Raw genomic sequence first — 16,938 nt, 5'->3', positions numbered from 1 at the left:
TTCACATTTTTACGTACCTTAACAGGGCTTTTCCTTTTTGTATATTCACTTACTTTTTGCTTTCACTAACAGATATTAAGTAAGGTTTTTAAAGATAGTATGAAAATGAAAGAAGCTAAAAGGGAATTTAAAAGTCTACATTTCTCATGAAGTTCACTGATTAGAATTATATTTTAAATCATTTCATTGTTTTCTATTATTACTGTAATATAAATTTTAAATTGAAGCTACCTCTTGATTTTATGTGATCAAAATAAATGGAATGAATAAATCCTATATCTGTGAAATTTATAGTGTCAGAAAATGAAAATTCCAATCACCTTTCAATCTCAAGAATACCTGTGCCACTATCTATTTACACCTTGATTTATAAACACAATTTCATAGCATAATTTGTGACATTATTGATCCTACTATATTTATGGAAAGTTCTTCATTATGACACCTTGTATATGTTAATAAATGTATTATCAAAAATGAACTGTTTTCTAAAATTTGAATTTAAAATTTTAGACATTTTTTCTTCAGCAAAATAAATTTTTTGTCTTCTTCAAACACTTTAAAATCTATTTCATTAACTTGGAATAAAGAAATTTCTAGATAGTCAGAAACTAAAAAGAGAAAAGAAAATATATGATAAAGGGAGACTTTTTCAAATACTCATGCTAATTGTTTTGGAAGTTCAAACCAAATACTTAAGGGTGAATCATTTTAGTTTGTAATTTAGACGTTTTTAATGAACCAATAAAAGACTTTCACAGTGAATAACTCTCAAATCTTCCAGTTTCCTAATCACTATATAGTGTTTTAAAAATTATGAGTAGATCAGAGATTCTCTCATCTTTCTTATATCAAATACTTCTTACTGAATAAAAACATTGTGTTTATTACTTTAAAGATATATATTACTAAGCTTCTTAAAAATATGGAACTTTTTAATCTGTATTTACAAAACCTTTAGAACTCATTTTTTTTTATCTACTTTGTACACATTCATAAAAACATAAGTGTACCACCACATCTGGGATACAATTTTTAATGTGAATTAAAAATACATTAGGTGTGTTATGTATACAATAGACTAGGATAACTCCTTCAAAGAAATCACCACCTAACCAAAAAGATTACATAAATTTTGATAAAATAACGAAATATGTGTTTACTCAGTAGAGCTACCAGTAGGAGCTATTCTGCTCTACAGATAAATACATACAGAGATATAAGAACTACAAGAGTCATTCAGAGTCTCTAAGGTGATAATTTACTTTTTTTTGCTTGCATATCGCTTTTTTAATAAAAATTTACTCTTTCGGAAAGGGAAAAATGGACAAATACTGCAATCAATTTTTAATAGTTTATAATAAGCAAGGCTGCATATTCAAACTTCAGCTAATTTTGATGCTTTATGAAAACAATTGTAAAACTATTTTAAAATGGTCAAAAATGCATAAATCATGTTTGAATAACTAGGTAACTCAGCTAATTTAAATTCAAACCACTCATTAGTAAAGTGAAATATATCTGGTAATTTAAATGCAAAAAATGAAGTAAAAAGAGTATCAATACTTTCTATAGTAGTTATGTCTTTAAGATACTAGCAGCACATTTTTTTAAAAAAAAAGAACATTAAGTTTGACTCATATAAGTAAAAATAGCTATAGTTAGTTAATATAATAATGCACATCATAGTCTATTTTTATAGTCAAAGGTAGAATGGTTCCTCCAAATGAAAGAGAAATTAATTACTCATTCAAGCAAATACATAATAAGAAAGCACTCCAAACAAAGGAGATTCAAGTGGTCAAGTCAATCAGCAAAAATGTAGTGAAAGTAACTAAAGCACAGTCATTTTCACAACAGTAGCAATACTGAATAAAGTCTAGTATCTAGTTAAATAGTTTGGCGATGTTTGTCTATAAATAGCTCTATTACCTAATTTTGACATTTTATGTAGAAATATTCTAAATGGTCACATTTTGTAAAGAAGAGTATTAATAATATAAATAACAATTAGTACAATAATGTTTCTTAGTATAAAAAAAATAAACCATTTAATCCTATGTAGATTGAAATAAAGTGATATTACAAAAAGAGTATTTTCTTCAAAAGGGGAAATGTTCATTGTAAATGCAGCAATTGTCCACCCTCTCCTCTGTCTTCTGGAGGAAATGAAATCTTCTCACCCTGTCACCCTACACCCAAGATTTTTGTCTACTTCAAAAAAAAAAGCTTAAAATTAAAGAGTCAACCCTTTAGCCCCCCCTCCCCCACTTCATGTTTTATAAAGCAAAAAGCCAAACTCTTCAAGGCCTCTCCCTTCTAACCACCCAAGATTCAAATAAGGGTAATTGCTCTCTTTTTTTGTTCAGTAGTGTCCTGGTGAGGGAATGATTTTACTGTCCCTTTTCCGTGGGGTCCTGCCGTTTTATCTAAAAGGAAATGAATTATAACAGGATGACAAGGCCACAAAACAAAGCTATTTAGTTTACAAATCTATTATGTCCTTCAACCTGTTTTATGGGCCTGGTCCTATTATAAACCAAGAAAAACCCTTAAACAAACTCTTTTTTCCCTTTCTTTCCAGTGGAAACATCTACAATTTTATGATTCTTTAACAGTTTAGCCTAAAATTTCTTCACTCTGTATGTGTGTGTGTGTGTACGTGTGTGTTTTAACTCCAAGAGTCCCTCTACCCCACCTTCTCAAACATAGAAAACATTCAGAAACAAGAAACTGGACTTTTCAAATACTAACTGCTGACAACTGTCAGAAGCACTTTACTGGGTCATTACTGACTGTAGCTTCAATGAATTAAGCTTGATTCACTGCGGGTGAATCATTTTCAATGCAGAGCTGTTCAGCAGTAATTGGCCAAGAAACCCTGCTGCGAAAAGCACTTGTCAAATAATGCTTGTTTACAAATATATCTCCAGACAGCAAAAAGTGGCAGTTACTGAATAAGTTCAGGGCCACCTCCAATATTCATAACAGTGGACATGCTCTCTTACTTATTAAATCTATTAACATTTTCACTTGTTGATATACTTGCTAATGTTTGCCCTGCTTGATCCATCTCAGAGATAAGTTTCTTGTTAAATATGTTTCTGAATTATTTTATATAGAAGTGTCTTGTATTACACCAGAGTTCAAAGGTTTCTTCCACATGTAATTAATGCCTAATATATGTAAAAAGACAGCGTATTTTTTTCTTATCTTAGAATTCAATCTAAAGAGTACATTTTCCTCTTATTGTCTTTTATCCAAAACATCTTAACATTCATTCCATCTCAGTTTAAGATTCTAGATGTATGTTTGGACTTTCCTGTATAGTTCTGCTTATTTATGTCTACCAAAGTTAAATTTTAAAAATGACTAGAATACAAATTATGAATGTAAAGTCACATTTATGTCTATCTGCCTTGAACTTTTTTCTCACATAATGGGATCATTCATTTATATATATATATATATATATATATATATACACATATATATGGGTATACATATCCATATATATATGCACACACACACACTATAGTCTGGGAAGTCACTAGGTATCTATAGGTTGCAGAAGGCAAAGTATATGAGAGCAAGTTATTAATGGATGCTGTGCATACATCAAATCTTTCTGTCCTTGATCTTCCAAAGACCTTCCAGAAATTAGCAATCAAAAACAAACTTAAAAACTCCAATTGGAATCTTTAAACAAATTAATAAATTCCTATTATTAGTATCTTAATATAGTATTGTTTGATTTATAATAACACATGGAGAAAGTAAAAGAAGGGGGCGCATAAATTTTATAGAACAGAAGTAATGGTCTGAGAGCATACCAAGGGAAAGATGGAAAACTGTTGGATAGAAATGGAATGAATCAGGTAAAATCATATATATTAATACGATTTTATTTCCTACGATGTGAAATAGTGATAGACCCCTGCCATCCCCACCTCACTATGGCCAAAGTTTTGCTGTGTGTTCCACTAGCTGGCATAAGGACAAGACAACCTGTGGTTGTCAGGTCTGTGATACCAACCAGGCTACCTTCCAGAAGATTTGAGCTCTGCTTACATCACCTTAAGAGGCCAGTGCTATCTCCTAGCTTCTCTCCCATTCCCTCTGCCTCTTCCTCCCAGGCGCAGTCCTGGCCCTTGCGCCAAGCCTCCCTGAGACTACATTTTCCCTCCTTCCCTAACGGAAAGCTACTCCCCTTCATCTCTACATAAACCACTTCCTTCATCACACCTGGGGGGCAAAAAATGAAATATAATGGAAACAGAAAAGGATGAATGACAGTACTATCCCTGTCACTCTTTAAATCCAAACCAGGATGCCCCTTCCGGTGGCATACGACAGTTCATAAAAGGACTCCAAAACCCTGTCACCACCCTCCGGACTTCCGACATCATGAATCTAACAGGAGAGGTTAATAAAACGCCTACGACTGAAAACACTTTTTCAACTTTACAGAGAAGGGGGAAAGACGCAGATGGGGTTAAGCACGAGACATTGCCATAGCTAGCTAGCTAGCTAGCCCGAGCTACATAGAATCTTTACATCAGATTTAAAACAATAAATGTGAGGGTTAAAGGGAGAAGTTCGCGGGGTGGGGTGGGGCCGGGAGTGGCAGTCGGCCCCGCTCCCGCACGGTTCCTGGGGAGCTGGCAGCGCTCCTAAACCAGCTCAGCGCCTTCTCCTGCAGCCACACACCCCGTGCAAGTCACGAGGACACACACGACCCCGAAGGCTGCTGCTTCATCTTTCCGGGCCAGCGTCCCCTGCCCTAGGAGTGGAAGGGATTATTTATTTATTTATTTATTTATTTATTTATTTTATTTTTCCAAGGCTCTGTGCCTCACCCGTGGCTTGCGGAGCCGATTCAAATCGAAACCCCAGTATTCCAGCCGGGGGTTCGGGTTCTTGGTTGTTTCCACCGCTTCCTGCAGCCGGGATCGGGACCTGAGATGCTACACCTCCCACCTCCATTCTGGAGGAACGAGCCTCGGCTTGGAGCGGAGCCCCAGCGCGGCGGGGGGGGCGTGTGAGCGGAGCCAGCGCAGCCGGAGCAGACCCGGGGCCAAGGGCGGCCGCCCGAGCTGGGGCGGGCCCGGGAACGGAGCACGGCTCCGGGAGCAACGAGCGCCACTGGAGGTGCTGCTCCCGCCGGGCCGGCGCTCCCGCCCCGCCGCAGGCTGCCACGGCTTCAGAGTCCGGAGCGCAGGATTGGGGGTGGGGAGGAGGGCCGGGGACTCCAGGCTCGGGCTCGGGCCGGAGCGCGGCTTTCCGTCACGCCGACCCCGAGCCACGAGCCCGAGTGGGTTCGAGCCGCAACTTCCTGGCAGCGACACTCCACCCCTCCTCCGCCTCCCGCCGCATCCATCCCACCTTCCCGCCTTCTCCCACTTTCGCCTCGATGTGCGGATGAGCCCCCAAAGTGGAGGGCACCCCACAGTGTGGGGCGCCTTCTGTCCCTCGCCATTCCCCTCCCTCGAGAAATAACAGCTCTCGCCACCCACCCCAGAATAGCAGCTGGCGATGCCCTAAATAACAGCTTCCAGAAGGCACTTTCCCCCAAAATAAAAGCCCAGTCACCCCCACAATATTGCCCATCGCCGGCCTCCAATAACGGTTTCTAAACCCCCCGCTCCCGAGATCGTGGTCGCTGAGCTTCGAACAGTCCCCACTCCTCCAAGCCCGAAATGTCACTTCCCCACGCGCTCCAAGTGAGAACCAGCCGCACCCAACCTCCCGGCGCGGGTCTCCGACCTCTCCTTTCCCCCGCGTGCAACTTCCCAGCCCCCCAACAGCCTCGGTCCGCACGCGGGTCCCTCGCCCGGCGCCCCGCACCGAAGGGCACACAATGCCCCCCAGAAACAGCAGAGGGGAGCGAGAAGGCTGGCCGAGCCCGCCGCATGTGAATTCGCGGTGCGGAGGGAGATTTGTTCCGCGGCGGCAGCGTCCAGACCGCCCCGACCCGCACTTCCAGGCCCCGCCTCGCCCCTCCGCCCCAGGTCGCTGCGGTCCCCACCCCCAACCTACCTTCGTTGCTGGGGCTGGCCAGGAGGGTCCGGAGCGCGGCGCACAGGAGGAGGCAAGTCCAGAGGGGGGCCCTGCGCGGTGCGGAGTAGCAGCCGGCCAGAGACGCGGGGGTGCTGGGGGTGTCGCCGTCGCCCGGGGGCCTCCGGCGTCCCGCACCCGGGGGCCCCGAGCCCCGCATCTTCTCCTGGCCGCCTCCGCCGCCGCTGTCCCGCGCGTCTCAGTCCACGGCCCCGGCTTCGCGGAGGGGGCGAGGGAGGCTCGCGGCGCCTTCGCGTTCCCCGTGGGGGTCCCTTGTCCTTCTGGCGCGCGCCTCTTCCAAATGCGGGGCCCGCGGGTCCGCGGAGACGTCCGAAGTTTGCTCCCGGCCCCCGCCTGCCTCCTCCTCGGCGGGGCTCACAGTAAACCCCGGCTCTGGCTGGTAGCGCGGTTCTGCCCCGGACCCCGGGGTGTCGAGAGGGTCCCGCGTCCTGCTGCTCTGCCTCTTAAGACTTTTCAGGGTTGGGGTCTTTAAAATGCCCCTGAGGGGAAGATAAAGATTCCTTTTCAGGCTTCAGGGCTGAACTAAATGATGAAGGGAAGGGAGACAAGTCATCTTAAGTCAAGAAAGAGCCTCACTAAAAAAAACAGGAGGAAAAGGCAGGGTGGCTACGGATAAAGGAAAGGAGTTGAGAAAATACGAGCCAGGCGAGCCGAGGCAAAGATCCGGAGAGTTGGGAGCCCGGCGGAAGGAAGCAGCTGCGGGCTGAGCGCGGACCAGGGGAGGTCGCGGCGGCGGCGAGCGGGCCGGAGCGCGGAGCCCGGCGGCGAGCGGGCCGGAGCGCGGAGCGCGGAGCTGCGGCGGTCCCCGCGGCTCGGGGAGGAGGCGGCGCGCGCGCGGCTGGGAGCCCGGGCTGGAAACTGCGCCGCCACCGCGCGCTCCTGCTGGGTCTGGAGCTCCGCCGTCTCCGCGGCCTCCCAGCTCTGCACCTCCCCTCCTCCCCCCTCCTCCTCTCGCCTGCTCCCCCGCCCTCCGCCGCTCGCAGCCTCGCCAGCGAGCATCTACTGTAAGTGCGAGCTGCTGAGACGAAGTCACACACTCGCGGAGGCAAGTGGTCGGGAGGCTGCGGCGGTGAGTGTTGCCTAGCGGTCTCCGGGAGAGGCGCGTCTTCCTCCCCGGGTACTTGGGGCGAAGAATTCTCTGGACGGTGCCTGCGAACGCCCGGGCTCCCGGGAGGCGGAAGGGAAGTCAGCCTTGGGCCCCGCCGGCAGCCCTTGGAGAAGCGGGTCCTCCGGTTTGGCACCGCGCCTGCTGCCCATCGCGGGCTTGGGGCACCAGCCACCTCGTCGTCACATAACCACGTCTTCGCGGGCTGTGCTGGTCCGTGGCTAGTTTCCCAAACACCCATATCGCTCGCTGCGGCTCCCCCTTTCTATTCTTCCAATACTTCAGCAGCTGTGATGGGATAATGAGTCAACGCTGCCTTCAGAAGTAAATGGTAGAATTTCTAAATATAGACACCGTCACTATAACTGAAATTTCAGGGAGTCAACGAATTTGACTGACTGATATGTGTAGCGTGCCAGGGACTTGACGAGGTGATCATTTAATTCATTAATTTCATCGATAGGATGTGTTAGAACTTTAGAAATTATATGATACGCAGCTCTAGGCAATTAATTCTGGTGAAATTAGCGAGGGTCAAGTAATTTCGGGGTTTAAAAAATATTATTTTAATTTCGTGTATTCTACTGCATTGAGAGATTTACAAATTAACTACCCAAAAGCTGGTTTAAAAGAATTGACTTTCTGTGCTTCACCTTTATTATGTATTCTCTTGCTTTTAATATTTTTTCTTCAACTTTCTCATTCATTCTTTCAAAGAGATACATCTGGAGGGCAATTGTAGTAAATCCTGAAAATAAAACATATACCAAAAGTGTGAGTTTGGAAGAAAGGTATCTTGTTTAATTGGTGGTCTAGTAACTACTGTGAAGATTGGGTTTGCATTCGCACCTCCTGAAGAGGAGTCTGCTCACTAGCTTTGACATCTAGAGTCTGTCTTCACAATAAATTTCTCATCATCTTTAGCTGATGACATTTGTTTTCTGCTTAAATATTTGTAATAAAGATGAAAGAATAAAGAAGCAGTGATGCAATTTTATAAAGAGGTGGAAGCTCAGCTTTGATTTTTTTTTTTTTTGAAATGTTTTGGCACCAGAAATCTAAAAGCAGCTTCTTTCTATTATAATGTGCTCCAAATGCATGAAGCGAATTTAAAGAAATGGCAGTGAATCAGCCTTTCAGTTTGGCAAAAAAACCTCATGAAAAGTTGAGATAAAAGTTGAATTTTATATTTCTATTTGAAGACCATTCAAAATGTAAACTCCTCCTTCCAAATTATAGTTGAATTACTTAAAAATATCTAAACAGAATACCAACTAAGTTATCTAAAACCTAGGGATACGTAATAATGCTATTATGGACCGTAGGCAGTTTAAGGGGACTTTGAGCTTGTTACTTTACTTCTGTAGGTCTCAGTATCCTCATCAGTAAAATGATTTGGAGAAAATGATCTTCAAGTTCCTTTTACTTCCATATCCTTTGCATTTCTATGTTACTACCGTATTCACCTACCTCCAATTACTTACTGTTGAGTACAGAATTTTTCAATTTCTTCAGCCTGGCATTGAAAGTATTCTACTACAATCTTAAATGAATTTTCTGTTTTACTTTACCTTAAAATTTGAAATTCAGTATTCCCTAAATAGCTCATACCTCTTCATTTTTATGCCTGGCATACCATCCCAAAGAAGATTCACCCCCTAAAAATATTAACCCTTTCCCTCCCACACATCTCTCTCTCATCTAAATCCTACCCAGTGTCCAAAGAGTATAAGTAATCAAGACTGAGCTTTTCACAAAAAGAAGTTTTTTGGTTTTCCTTCTCAAAGTATCCATAGCTTATGATGTATGTCAGTCAACACAATGGCAATATTCACTGAATGAAAAACTGGAACAAATTATTTAACAACTATAAGTTTATGTATTGGGATGAAAGGAATTTAAACTGGGTATGTCAAAGAAAACTTGGGACGCTATTCACTATGATGGGTAATTCTCTCCTACCCAAAATACTTAAGTCTTCTTGAAGTGACTAAGGCTACAGAAAGCCAACTCCTTAATTTTCTTCACCTTAAATAGCAGCCATCTTCATCATGGTTTTTAAATAACATTTGTCATATATCCTTGAAAGAATGAACAGCTATAAAATGGAGCCCCACTTACAGAAATGAAAGAGTTAATCAAGGCACTGAGGATGGTTTGATTTGGGCCTCAGTCTCCAAAGAGAACTTATATCTGGTCTTGTGTTGTTTTCTTGGAATGTAAATACTATCTTAGCATACTGACATTGGACCACAGTATGGCATGAAAACTAGATTTGTCTTTTTCCTTCATACTTTACTGCCTTGCACCAGAAGAGTCTAAAACCTCAGTAAGGGCTTGAAAGTCCCATTGTTTGCATTTCTCTTGCTTGGGATAATTGCTGTGGCCTCAAAAGGTGAAAGTGGCTGATGTCTCTCTAGATTTCACCGTGGATTTGGCTTTTTGCTAAGCTTTCATAAAGAAAAGAAATTCAGAATCACCTTGATAAGACACCTTGAAAGGTTACTACCCTATAAAAGGTACTATAGTTAAGTTCAATGTATTAATAATCCTGAATATCTTCACTGAATTCAAAGTGGAACAACAAAAGCAATTATACTAAGCAGAATTGCTAGCAATTACTGAAAATGTGCTATGTGTGAAGCATTACATGATGTTTTACATTAATTATTTTACTTAATACTGACATTTCGACCACACTGTTGGTGTAATTATTAGCCCCATGTTAATGATGAGAAGACCGAGGAAATGAGGTTAGGCAATCTGAGTGGCCCCACAGTCTCACAGCCAATAAGACAACACAGTTTTAACCCATGGCTCTCACTCTGTGTAAAAAAAACTAATGTAACAGAAGTGAAGAATAAATGTGATAAACAGTTATTCAAAAAAACAAAAGAGAGAGAGAGAGAGAGACAGAGAGAGAATGAGAGGACTGCCCCCTAATTCTGCATTAATGGGAACAATTAATAAATAAAAATATTCTAATCTTTAGGTTTACTTAAATCCAAAAGCAGCTAGCCAAATAATGTAGTACACGTCAGATAAATGAATAGAAGAAAATAAGAAACAAGGGAGCCTATATAAGCATTTTTTGGGGAAAAAGATGATCTCATATAAACAAAAATGTTCATACAATTTGTGTATAATGGAGAGACAATGGACCAAATCAAGAAAATAGTGAGGTGTGTGGACAGATAATGTTAGCACAGATTGCCCCAAACTCATTAAACCATATTAGAAAACAAACAACAGTCTTTAGAAAAATAATCTAAATAGGGACTCCTGTATGCCTCAGTTGGCTAAGTGTGTGTCTTCAGCTCAGGTCATGAGCTCTGAGTCCTGGGATTGTGCCCTGAGCTGGAGCTGCCTCTGCCTCTGCTCCTCCCCCAACCTGTACTCTCTCTCTCTCAAATAAATAAATAAAATCTTTAAAAAGAATCTAAATAAAACTTCAGACACCAAAAAGCATTTTTTCCTAAAATATTATGAAGTATTGGCAATTTTTTACATAGTTGTTGTTTAAATATTTTTGTCCCTTAGCAATATGATCTCTTTGGGAGAATTTGGGGGGTTTTAAGCAAAAGCAAAGCAAAATTTTAACCCATGGTAGATTTTAGATATGGAATTATAGGATAGCTTAATGAACTATAAGATACATTAATGAAGTTAATTTTTCAAGTCCATGATTTCCTGAAGAGGATATCTATATGGTGATGTTAATTATTTTGACCCCAAAGGAAAAGGCTGACTAAAATGTGTTTAAGCAATCAATAGCTCTTAAAGTTCACAACCAAGAAAATGCTAATGTATTCATTATTTTATGTCGTATTTTAATGTAATTAACATAAAACAGATATTATTTTAAATTCGGTTCATAGTTATCTTTTTAAGAAGTTTTCTGAAGTCTCCAAGTCAATTCTCCCTACTAATGACCTACATTTTTACATTATTGTTTAATATAGTTATATTTCAATTTAATTGATTATTGAGTGATTTAAAAAATAAGGAATAAATACTTTTTAATAAGTTAATAAGGATTTAATTATGTTATTTTATTACTTAACAATACATTAAAATATTACTTATAATGAAAACAAAAGTTTAAGATAAAAACAGCTTGTTAAGGAAGTGAAACCATCGTGGATGGTGCTGTCTGGGTAGAATATGACGTTATATATTTGTCAAAATGCATAATTTACATAACACCATGAGTGAAACCTAATGGGAGCTATGGACTTTAGTTAATAACAATGTGTCAATATTGGCTCATCAGTTGTAATAAATGTCAACTCACACCTTAAAAAAATAAATATGTTTCTATCACAATCTGCCCTCACTTTTGTCTTTTTTATGACTACCAAGAACATAATAAAATCCTCCACTGTCCATGAGTACTAATAGAGAATTTTGTAGCAAAGAATAAGAAGCAAGATATTTAAATAATTACCATGAACTGAATAGCCACCGATCTCTACTGGTGGTAGTGGTGGTTGATTTCTCTAATCACTCCTGTGTCAGTGTGTGAGGATTGCTGACACTTCATGTAGCAGGAAGCCAGTGCTGCTGTAGTTGAAAAACCAAACTGAGAAAGACAACTATCATATGATCTCCCTGATATGAGGAAGTGGTGATGCAACATGGGGGCTGAAGGGGGTAGAAGAAGAATTAATGAAACAAGATGGGATTGGGAGGGAGACAAACCATAAGTGACTCTTAATCTCACAAAACAAACTGAGGGTTGCTGGGGGGAGGGGGGTTGGGAGAAGGAGGTGGGATTATGGACATTGGGGAGGGTATGTGCTTTGGTGAGTGCTGTGAAGTGTGTAAACCTGGTGATTCACAGACCTGTACCCCTGGGGATAAAAATATATGTTTATAAAAAATAAAAAATTAAAAAAAAATAAAATTAAAAAAAAAAAAAAAAGAAAGAAAAACCAAACTGAATTGCCAGGAAGTTCTTTGGTGGTGGTTTGCCTCCGGTATCTTGGGCAACTGGCATCAAATGACCATGTGGACAGTGAAATAATAAGGACTCTGGGGGCTGAACAAGTAGGAAAAGTGTGCTCCGAAGAGTCCCAAGATTGAAGTGATACACTGGGAGAGTGACTCACTTCGCTTAAACTCACCTATCCTAACCATCTTCTGGATTCTGGAAGCATTTACTGTTATGCAAAAAAATAGGTTGTAACATTGTTCATATTCAGAGGGAGATTTTTAATACATACAGTGCTTACACTCACTTGAAATTCGTATATAATCTATGCATACAGGAACATATTTCATAATCTAGCTAGCTATAGTTTCCAAGAGGAAAAACTGATAAATTTGCTCAGTGGCATAAGTAAATAAGAGGTACATATGCAATCAAGCCTTTGATACTGCTATTGGTTGTCCATGAAACAGGTGTCTAGGTAAAAGCTAACGATGTTAATCTCATGGACTCTCTCATGCTCTGTCAGTGGGAAGTGAATCTAGAACATCTTTTGTAAGGTGGCTTCAAAATACCATCAAGTGCCTTTAAAATGTGATAGCTTTGCATCTGGCAATTACAAATTTTTAAAACTTAAACAAATAAATTAATTAAAATGCATTAAAAGATGAAACACAATGGTATCATTAAGTTTTTATTTAAATTCCAGTTAGCTCACATACAGTGTAATATTAGTTTCAGGTGTACAATATAGTGATTCAACACTTCCTCCACACTTGGGGTGCTCATCCCCAGTGCCCTCTTCAATCCCTATTACCTATTTCACCCATCAACTCTCCCACGTCCCTGCTGGTTAACTAACAGTTTGCTGTCTATAGTTAACAGTCTGTTTCTTTGTTTGTCTCTCTCTCTCATTTTTTCACTTTGCTTGTTTGTTTTGTTTTTTATTTCTACATATGAATGAAATCTTATGGTATTTGTTTTTCTCTGACTTATTTCGCTTAGCATAATACTTTCTAGCTCCATCCATGTTTTTGCAAAAGGCAAGATGCTATTCTTTTTGGTGGCTGAGTAATAGTCCATTATATACACATTATATAATTATATATACACATTATATAATGGACTATTACTCAGCCACCAAAAAGAATAGCATCTTGCCTTTTGCAATATGCAGTATACACACACACACACACACACACACACACACACACATACATACATATGTATATATATACACATACCACGTCTTCTTTATATGTTCATTAGTGGATGGACACTTAGGCTGTTTCCATAATTTGGCCACTGCAGGTAATCCTGCACCAAACATCAGGGTGCATATAACTCTTTGAATGAATATTTTTGTATTCTTTGGATAAATACCTAGTAGTGCAATTGCTGGATCCTAGGGTAGTTCTACTTTTAAATTTTTGAGGAATCTCCATACTGTTTTCCAGAGTGGCTGCACCAGTTTGCATCCCCACCAACAGTGCAAGAGGATTCCCCTTTCTCCACATCCTTACCAACATTTGTTGTTTCTGGTGGTTTTGATTTTAGTCATTCTGACACGTGTGACATGGTATCTCATTGTAGTTTTGATTTGCATTAGCCGGATGATCAGGGATGTTGAGCATCTTTTCATGTGTCTGTTAGCCATCTGTGTGTCTTTTTGGGGAAACTCTATATTCCTATCTTTTTAACTGGACTATTCATTTTTGGGGTGTTGAGTTTTATACGTCCTTTATATATTTTGGATACTAACCCTTTATTAGATTTGTCATTTGCAAATATCTTCTCCCATTTCATAAGTTGCATTATAGTTTTGTTGATGGCTTTCTCTGCTGTGCAGAAGTTTTTTTTTGTTTGTTTGTTTTTATTTTGATGTCGTCCCAATAGTTTATTTTTGTTTTTGTTTCCCTTGAGGCAGGCTAGAAAAATATTGCTATAGCCAATGCGAGAGAAATTACTGCCTCTGCTATCTTCTAGGATTTTTATGGTTTCAGGTCTCACATTTAGGTCCTTAATCCATTTTGCGTTTATTTTTGTATGTGGTTTAAGACAGTAGTCCAGGTTCATTCTTCTGCATGTTGCTGCTCAGTTTTCTCAACACCATTTGTTGAAGAGACTGTCTTTTTCCCATTGGATATTCTTTCTGCTTTGTCCAAGATTGATTGACCATCCAGTTGTGGTACATTTCTGGGTTTTCTATTCTGTTTTATTGATCTATGTATCTATTTTTGTGCCAGTACCATTCTGTTTTGACTACTAGAAGTTTGTAAGATAACATGAAGTGGAGAAGTGTGATGCCTCCAGCTCCCCCCCCACAGCTCCTGCAAGGAGGCTTTGGTTAATTGAGGTCTTTTTTTTTGCTTCCACACAGATTGTAGGATTGTTTGTTCTAACTCTGTGAAAAGTACTGTTGGTATTTTGATAGGGATTTCATTAAATGTGTAGATTGCTTTGAGTAGTACAGACATTTTAACAATATTTTTTCTTCCAATCCATGAGCATAAGGTATGTTTCTGTTTCTTTGGCCATCTTCAATTTCTTTCATCTATGTTTCATAGTTTCCAGAATACAGGTTTTTTACCTCTTTAGTAGGTCTGTTCCTGGGTATCTTACTGTTTTTGGTGCAATTGTAAATGGGATTGACTCCTTAATTTCTCTTTCTGGTGCTGCTTCATTATTGGTGTATAGAAATGCAACAGATTAGTGTACATTGATTTTGTATCCTAAGAATTTGTCAAATTTGTTTATCCAGTTCTAGCAGCTTTTTGGTGGAGTCTCTCAGTTTTTCTATCTGGGTATTGTCATCTGCAAATAGTGAAAATTTTACTTCTTCCTTGCTGATTTGTATGGCTTTTATCTCTTTGCTGTCTGACTGCTGTGGCTAGGACTTCTAGTACTTGGTTAAATAACAGTGGTGAGTGTGGACATCCTGTTAGGTTCCTGATCATAAAGGAAAAGCTCTCAGTTTTTCCCCATTGAGGATGATATTAGCTGTGCATTTTTCATATCTGGTCTTTATTTGTTGAGATATGGTTCCCCTAAGCCTGCTTTTTTGAGGGTTTTTGTCGTGAATGAATGTTGTACTTTGTCCAATGCTTTTTCTGCATCAATTGAAACAATCATATGGCTTTTATCCTTTCTTTTATTACTGCGGTGTGTCACATTGATTGATTTGCAAATATTCAATTACCCTCACAACCAGAAATAAATTCTACTTGACCATAATTAATGATTTTTAAAATATATTTTTAGATTCAGTTTGCTAGTATGTTATTGAGCATTTTTGAATACATGTTCATCAGAGATATTGGCCTGTAGTTCTTTTAGTGGAGTGTTTGTCTGGTTTTTGTATCAGGATAATCCTGGTCTCATATAATGAATTTGGAAGTTTCCCTACATTTTCTGTTCTTTTGGAAAAGTATGAGAAGAATACATATTAATTCTTCTTAAAAATTTTGGTAGAATTCCTCTGTGAAGCCATTTGGTCCTGGGCTTTTTTTTTTTTTTTTTTTTTTTTTTTTTTTTGGTGAGTTTTTCTTGATTACTGATTCAGCTTCTTTGCTGGTTATGAGTATGGTCAAGTTTTCTACTTCTTCCCGTTTCAGTTTTGGTAGGTTATGTGTTTCTAGAAATTTATCCATTTCTTCTTTGTTGTCCAGTTTATCAGCATATAATCTTTATAATATTCTCTTACAGTTGTTTGTATTTCTATGGTGTTGGCCATCCTTTCTCCTCTGTCACTTGTAATTTTATTTATTTGGACTCTTTTTTTCTTTTTTGATAAGTCTGGCTATAAGTATTTCAACTTTATTAATTTCTTAAAGAATTAGCTGGTTTCATTGACATGTTTTATGGCATTTTTAGTTTCTAAATAATTCATTTTTTCTCTAATATTTATTATTTCCTCTCTTCTGCTAGGACTAAACTCATTTGTTTTTCCTTTTCTGGCTTCTTCGGGTGTGTTTTTTATTTTATTTATTTATTTTTTTTTAGATTTTTCTTGCTTCTCAAAGTAGCCCTGCATTGCTATATGCTTCTCTCTTATGACCAATTTTGCTACTACCCAAAGAATTTGGACAGTTGTGTTTTCATTTTCATTTGTTTCCATGTATTTTTCTATTTCTTCTTCGATTTCCTGTTTGGTCCATTCACTGTTTAGTAACACGTATTGGTGGTCTTTCTGGATTTTTTTCTAATGGTTGATTTCTAATTTCCTAATTGTGGTCTGAAAAGTGCACGTATGATTTCAATCTTTTTCTATATCTTGAGGCCTGTTTTGTGACCTAATATGTGTTCTGTTCTAGAGAATGTTCCACATGCACTCAAAAAGAATGTGTATTCTGCTGCTTTAGGGTGAAATGTTTTGAATATATCTGTTAAGTCCATCTGGTCTAGTGTGTCATTCAAGGCCATTGTTTCCTTGTTTATTTTTTGTTTTGATAATCTGTCCATTGATGTAAGTAGGATTTTAAAGGCTCCTACTATTATATTACTATCAATTAATAACATGTTTGTTATTAATTGTTTTATATATTTGGTTGCTCCCATGTTAGTGCATAAATATTTATAATTGTTGTATCTTTTTCTTGGATTGTCCCCTTTGTGATTATATAGTGCCCTTCTTTGTCTCTTGTTACAGTCTTTAGTGTAAAGTCTAGTTTTCCCAATATTTAGTATTGCTACTCTGGCTGTCTTTTGACGTCCTTTTGCATGATAAATGTTTCTCCATCCCTTCACTATAATCTGCATGTGTCTTCAGGTCTGAGTGTCTTGTAGTTCTTCTATAGGTAGGTATTTTTTTTTTATCCATTCTGAA

The 16,938-nt window shown here is 39.3% G+C and overlaps 1 protein-coding gene across 1 annotated transcript in view; it reads right to left on the bottom strand.

Moving 5' to 3' along the window:
* The window catches only part of EPHA5 (EPH receptor A5), a 273,566-nt gene extending 266,743 nt beyond the window's left edge, over positions 1-6,823 (bottom strand). The window contains exon 1 of the mRNA XM_082729161.1: positions 6,040-6,823. Coding sequence (XP_082585287.1) covers positions 6,040-6,217 — 178 coding nt within the window. The 5' untranslated portion in view covers positions 6,218-6,823. The remainder of the gene's footprint in view (positions 1-6,039) is intronic.
* Between the last annotated feature and the right edge of the window lie 10,115 nt (positions 6,824-16,938).

This window comes from Mustela nivalis (genome assembly GCF_964662115.1).
Source record: "Mustela nivalis genome assembly, chromosome: 4".
Lineage (NCBI taxonomy): Eukaryota > Metazoa > Chordata > Mammalia > Carnivora > Mustelidae > Mustela > Mustela nivalis.
Note: the sequence above shows the minus strand (reverse complement) of the source record. Positions and strands in the feature narration are given on the sequence as shown.